Source organism: Pleurodeles waltl, chromosome 7 (genome assembly GCF_031143425.1).
Source record: "Pleurodeles waltl isolate 20211129_DDA chromosome 7, aPleWal1.hap1.20221129, whole genome shotgun sequence".
NCBI classification, from domain to species: Eukaryota; Metazoa; Chordata; class Amphibia; order Caudata; family Salamandridae; genus Pleurodeles; species Pleurodeles waltl.
In genome coordinates, this window is record NC_090446.1 from 55,216,772 (window position 1) to 55,224,081 (window position 7,310).

The window sequence follows — 7,310 nt, forward strand, 5'->3', positions numbered from 1 at the left end:
GACAGCTGGCTTCCCTAGCTCCTCCCGTTCCACATGTTGTCAGTTTACTTCCCTAGCCCATCCTGCCTGCCCTTCTTTCACTTTCTCTCCCATCCATCTGCCTGTGTTCTGTTGTCCACTTGCTGCACCATTCCCTTACACCCAGACTCCGTTGTCGCTCAGTGGCCACAGCCTCTTCCACTTTTATTATTTTTTATGCACTCTGCATTACAACCTGGCTAGAAATCATTACCAAAGACAACAGCTCGCGTAGGCAAGACCTGTTGGCTTTGCCAACGCTTGCTCCATTAAGTAGCCGTGCAGTTCTTGCCCACTGCTGCACAGTGTTACATAAGAGGGGCTGGAGGCTCACTAGGCTGAGACCTTGTTCCCTTGAAGATCACGTCACTTATATTACCCAGCAGTACATCCAGTTCTCTCCATCACTGACCAGTGCCTGTCCTGCCAGGCTCCCATTCTTTGCGCTTGTATATTGTTTTTTTCTGTATTATATTGTATATCAAATGTGTATCAGTGTCTAAGCCTTCACGCAGCATCGCATATGTACCAAATGGAAAGTTGCAGAAAATCCAGATTGTTTTCTTTATAGTGTAGGTTTGTGGTGGAAGACTACTCGGAATGCGCCTACCTGAATCACGGGAGAGTCAAGAGTGCAGAATGTTATGGCAAACGCAAGTGGATCTGCACCCAAGTGTCCGCATATGGACGAAAGCGCAACAAAAGATCCTTAATCTTACAGCCCTTTCGTTAGTGTCATTGAGAGAATATATAACACACACTTATCTGCAGTTATTTGTGACTCTCTCCATCCCAGAAGCTTCCTTTGGAGAGCAGTTTGATTTCTCACAAGTTGCACTGTTCTGATGAGACTCAATAAAGTCGAAATAAGTGTGCTGTTTCTCTTGTTTACATGTTATATTTTCAAATAAAGAGTCACTCAACGTATCAAACCTGTGTGCTTTCCATCACTTTCACAGGAAATCCCAGGAATTGGTAAGGATGAATTTCAGAGGTTACAGTTTCTCTATTATTTAAGCCCATAAAGTACCCTTATAGTCCACTACTGAGGGCTACAGCAGTTGTTGAATGCCCTGAATCAAAGATATATGGCCTCAGAGAGGTCCTTTGTCGACCGGTATAGCCTGAGGCATAGGGACTGTAAGGCTATCAGAACATTCATCTCACTGAGGGTGGAATGATCTAAATTAAAGAGGGAGAAACATAAAGACAAACACTGGGGTGTTGGAGCATACGGCTTCTGCCAACTATTATAAGCCCTAGGCACTTCATCGTCTTCAGTGGAGCTCCCAACATTCCAATGTTTCAATAAAGATATATATATATTTTTTTCTGTTTAATTTTGTTTCTGTTTTAATTATTCTAGGTTTTTACCAAAAACATTTTTAAACACAAGTTTTGTAAACAATAATGGGATTGTGCCCTGACATTTTGATAATTCAAGCATATTAAAAATGTACCCCTAACAAAATTTGCATACACCTTAACTTAAAAGATTGTTTAATCTAGTAAGGGCAGTGATTCCAAACCTGCAGTCTGAAACCACCTCTGGAACTCTCATGCTAGTCCCACAACTGCTTGAAAGTTAAATAATAAAGGTTATTAAAGTTCAGATAAATAAGGAGGCAAAATATAAACTGCAAAATTTTAAAACACGCTGTAAGTGTGAAGGAATTTGAAATTGGAGGTTAAAATGTAGGTTGGTTCCCTCAGTCCTGATTGAGTTATTGGAGCTGTGCAAGTCCCTCAACTAGAATATAGTAAGGACAATTTGTGGCCTCAATTAAGGTTAGAAAAGCCCCAAACTTCCCATTACAATCAAATAAAAATTGGGATTTTTTTTTTTATATTTGTGAATTAAATTGAATATTCCATTATTTGTGCATGTGTTTGAATGCTTGTTTCAGTATTTTTACAGTTTAAATCACCTAAATTGCTTAGACCGGGGTCCCCAGCTTCTAGTGAGGACACAGTGGGGTCACGGGATTCCAATGATCACTCTCTGGTGGTCCCCGGATTCTAATAATGTGCAAGTGGGGGTCTACAGAAGTCAAAAGGTTAAGAACTGCTGATCAATGGTGTAATAGCAAAACCTTTAGTTTGATGTATTCTTTTTTTGGGATCACCATTTTTCCAGTGTCAAAACCAAAATTCTGAATGAGGAAATATTTTGCTGGCATCTGCTTGTCTACTCACGACAATACTCACTCTGTCATCTTTGCTCCCCTCTCCATGTGGTTGCGTATGGCTCCCCTCTCCATGTGGAATTTTCGTAAAAACCAAATGTGTATACCGGGGTTTGGATTTACATCCAGTAAGTGGAAAAGGAAGGCCCTTATGTGGTCATTGGTACTGAGTGAAGCCCCCAGGGGTAAATCATCTTGTGGTCTGAGAATATTGCCAAAGCACTGCGGACATTCCCTACACTCGATGGGGTTGTCTACCCATCCCCTGCATCCTTTTTCATGCTCTACTGGGATGAGAATATTGACGCAGCACCTGATTTGCCCAAGGTTGCATGAAAGAGACTAACACATCTGAATGTGATGACCCCCCTGTGGCTCTTTGTCCTGAAGATGTGGCTCCCCTAAAAGATAATACAATCCCACAATTGGGCCTGCATTAAAGTTTGGGGCCAGCTTTGAATGTGAGTGGTAAATTGGAATATAACTCTCACAATCCCTGTTCTGAGCTGACCACTTAGTTTACTTAGTGTTCACCTTTTTGCTTCAAGATGCTGTGTACCCCAAAGTAGATGAAGGCTGGAGCCAGAGGTAAATCTTTGGGTACCTGTCTTTGTGGACTGAATGAATTACTCCCAGGGCTGCATGACGTCCTTTGCTACTGCAGCTGGAATAGATCAGGAGCAGGACAGCTTTCTGGAGGATCAGCCTTCTACAGCCCAGTGCACATTTTATATTTGAGTGTTGTCTTGACGAGGACGGAAGTTATTCAGTGAACTCTAACTGGAAGCCTGCAAAGTGTGGGCCACCCTGAACAGAGGTTTCCCTCGCGAGTGGCATTGATGCCAGATTAAGACCCCTGTTGTGCTGCAATCCCCTCCATTTGCTATGTGAAAACTTCATTCTCAGCAACACAGTTGTTGTCTTGAGCCATGTGTGGCTGGACTTCTGCATCACCCTGGGGCCTTTGTTAAGCATGCAGATGTACTGAACTCAAGAGCAGGCCTGTACCACTTTGCTGTGAACTTTAAACTGCTTGTCGGGGAGTTACAGGTGCACCAGAGCCCACATCCTCCAATTCTGAAATTAAATCTGCTTTTTCTTTGCTGCAGCTGGTGATTAACAGACAAAAAGACAAAAACTGCCCATTCCTAATACTGCTCCTAGCAGCACATGGGGCTGTGAGAAGCCGTGTGCACCAGGAACACAGAATCGAATAAGATGCTGACCTGTGAAATTCAAATGTCAAATGCAACATTTGATTCTATTGTTGGTTAATTCTGCCTTTGTATTCTGTGCTCAAAGCACAGTTCTGAGGCTCTTAAAGAACTTAGGGCCAGATGTACGAAAGGATTTTACCCATTCTGTGTCTATGGGAAAAAGCTTTCGTACATATGGCCCTTAGAGTTATGACAGTGTGAGCTCTGAATTTATTACTAAGAAATATTTCATATTTTTCTGTATTTTGAATCTGCATAGAAAAGGAATTATAGAAAATAATGTGCGACTTGAAAATATGGCCGCCATCTAATATGTAATATTTTACAAAAAGCATATTAATGTTTATTCAGAAAGTATATGAATGTAAAATTTGCAGTAGTGTGTCATATTTACATTTAAATGCTACGTATGTGCTTAAATTAACTATAGGCCTTAAGTTTCCAAGGGCTGGGCCTGAATATTGCATAGCCTTATTTTAAAATGCAATGTCAGAATAAACGTATGATCTCATGTTTAGAGAAAAATAAAGACGTATTGTTCTAATTGAAGGTTGACCAAATCTTAACAGTAACAAATGTTTTCTCATTGAGGAAGTGCTTGTAGAAATCTGATGTTTTAAACTGTTATAAATGTTAACTTGAAGTGTGAGAAAGTGATGTTCCCAGGAACTAACAATGGATGCACTGACGGAACGACGGATGGATACTAAAATGTTTCCTGATGAGTCGGATGATGTGCGCAGAAGAGGCGCTAATCATCAACATTTAAAAGACTGTTAAGTTATATCTTAGTTTCTAAATACTCATTTTATTGGACTAATGGCTATCGTACATTTACTTGACCAATGACAATGAGACAACTTTAATTTAACTTGACCGCACTGAGAGGTGTGAGCTTATTATTTGCCCATTCTCAATTTCCTACACTGCTGATGAGGTTACTCGCCTTTGATTCTCTTAATTAGAGAATTTTGATCTTTAACTTTAATTTGCTTAGACTTCTGATGCTAAATGCTGTTTTTCCTTAGACGTTGCTTTCTAATGGTTCAGCGAGCTTAGAGTCCCCGATTCTTAACCATTTCCCTTTCACTGTCCTGTTGCTGATGTTAATCGAACTGATGTCCGTCTGACGAAGATAATTACATCTTGCTGTTCCATGAGGACAGGTGTAACAAACGCTAATGTTTTTGTTGTTAATTTGTCTTTTGTTTTTAGGTACAAACAGCTGCTTTTGATAGAGCCATAGTTTGATATTTTCCCAATTCATGTTGACTAAACGTTTTGCATGAAGCCCAAATATGATGATTCTAATCTGAAGATAGTGAGGCTTCTTCCATCAAACTAATCTGTTATTGATGTTACTCAGTTGCTGAAATTCAAATGTATGTCATTTCCATTGCACTATTACTACTATTGTTGATTTGTACTCTGGGTTTAGAGGGGTTAGTTGTTAATGCTTGAATCAATTTGAAAATCTTTAGAAGATTTGCTCAACCAGTGTTGTTTTTATATATATATATATATATATATATATATATATATATATATATATATATATATATATATATATATATATATAAAAACACACACACATCCCCCCATGTGGTTTTGAGACTAATTTACGTGATACTAGCATCAGTAATCTAGAGAAACACATTTTCTAACCTATACTAAAGGTGTGGTCATTCATGACCAAATGGGTCATGATGTGTGGAAGGTACTGATTCCAAGGAGTTTTCATTGTTTATTTTGATGATATTTATGATATGTGTTGACTTAGGGTGTTGTTAGCGCGTCGGTCCTTAATACGTAAACTTACAAGGTGACGCGTTTAGGTCGATGAACCTTTTGATTCGCATGGAGTATCCTAGCCACACTGTGACAAGTGTACTCAATAATCAATGCGCAGTCTCAATAACATTAATCCAAGCATTAACAAATTAATCGAAAATACCAATTAATTGATGCACTATGACCTTGCAGTCATGAATAACCACACCTCAAAATATACGTTTAGTAGTTTTATTGCCCTTTGGTTACAATTCTAAGTCATGAAGTTAATTCAAACTTTATTCAACTCAATAAAACACGACTAATCAATCAAAAGATGCCATGATCATAATCTAATCAAAACTTGCATCAAGATACATTCTAGAGCATTCGCAGCATAGTTCAACAAGAAGATCAATCCCAACAACCCAGTTAGTGGCATACATTCAGCAGAATTTGCCCGTCAATCAATTCTCAAACGTCATGTCCAGTATCGTCATATAGAGAAACCTTAACTAAATCAGATCAGCATTAGCATGTGGGGTGTCATGCGAAAACAATTTAGAACTCAAATTTGAATAAAACATCTAACTAAGGAATGCTAGATAGACAGCGCAGTTAGTACCTAGAAAGGAAAATCAATCCAATAGAGTCACATTGTCATGTCTACCTATCCTCAGTATGGGTCAGCAACAGTCAGTCTTCGTCCTCCGGTCATCAGTCGATCAGCATCACATCAGGCTCTCAGTCAGAGAGTCGAGCCCAATGACAGAATCTCGAGTCACTGCTGCAAATGCGATAGAATCTGCTCCCCTCTCCCTATCCATCTGAAGTCTTTTCCCTCTGTCACAATGCTATATCAAAGTCACCCTGTCCCCTAATTCCTAATTGGTCAATTAGCCACATGTTATTTAAATAGCCAATGGATAAAACACACCAAATCTATAGATTCTAGTATTTCATGATTCTCAGACTGTTGATTGGTTCTTCTTGCGATGTCCTCATCATCCGGCTCATCAGGTATCGAAAATGTTGCATCGTCTTCTCCAGTCAGTGTCTCCATTGTTCAAGTCCTGGGAAAGTACACCTTGTGCGACTTACACAACATTTGCTACAATTCTACCTCTACCAGCTCCTGTCCGTCGGTTCACAAGAAGGCCCCTTGATAAGCAGATTTTGTTAAACAATAGGCAGTTCATGGTTAGTTCAGCTTTCACCAACGTTTTACTTTTTACCATTAGAAAAACAGCTTCTGCGATGAGGCCTGGTAAGACTAGGCCCAGACAATTGCTAAGTTAAGGCACATAATTAATAAAGCATAGCTTATATCTTTCAATATGTCACATTACTACATATTTTGGTTATATTTTCATCATTTACTTATACATTAGTCTTCTTTTTAATATTTTTGTCAACATTGACGGCCACTCCCCTTCGTCACAATTTCAAACGTGCACATTATTTGCTACGTTATTCATTTTTCTACTCATTTCATTTTAACCACTCATTAATATTTCAATTTAATAAATTTGTTCCAACAATCCCTCCTCTGATGATTAAATATGTCATCACACTACTTTTGCCCTGTTAGTTTTATAAATCTATTTCCTCAGCATTTTGTCTTCTTCTCAGATCTTCTCTGTAAATTCTTTCCCTATTTCGTTCTTCCCTCCTCTGATTATTTTTAGACCTCTTTAATTTTATCTTTTGACACAATTTGCATAATCCCCATAAGCCTAATAAACAAGCAATTACAAGCAATATTCCCTGTATAATTTTTAATAATACCCCATTCCATATTTGACTAAGCCAATTTCCCACTGAAGCAAATCCCTTTCCAACCTTTTCCAAAACCCCTGGTTCCTTCAATTCCTTCAAATCACTACTCATGTTAGTCAGGTTAGTAAGGAAGTCTCTTATCTCTTTACTATTGTAAGGTATATACAAACAGCAATGCCTAGAGTTAATCATTTTACAGACCCTGTCGCCCCTTCACTAGAAGGATGTCTACATCTCTATCCGCAGCTAATTCAGTATCAATCAGGAGTATTGCCCCTGTAAAATGTGTCAGCATGTTATCCACAATAGTAGACAACTTTTGAATCATGATCGAATGCAG

General features: G+C 38.9%; 1 protein-coding gene across 1 annotated transcript in view; it reads left to right on the plus strand.

Annotated features, from left to right (window-relative positions):
* The window catches only part of LOC138303616 (C-type lectin domain family 2 member E-like), a 54,428-nt gene extending 50,523 nt beyond the window's left edge, over positions 1-3,905 (plus strand). Inside the window, exon 5 of the mRNA XM_069242907.1 lies at positions 595-3,905. Within this exon, the coding sequence (XP_069099008.1) occupies positions 595-751 (157 nt within the window). The 3' untranslated portion in view covers positions 752-3,905. The remainder of the gene's footprint in view (positions 1-594) is intronic.
* The last annotated feature ends 3,405 nt before the right edge of the window (positions 3,906-7,310 follow it).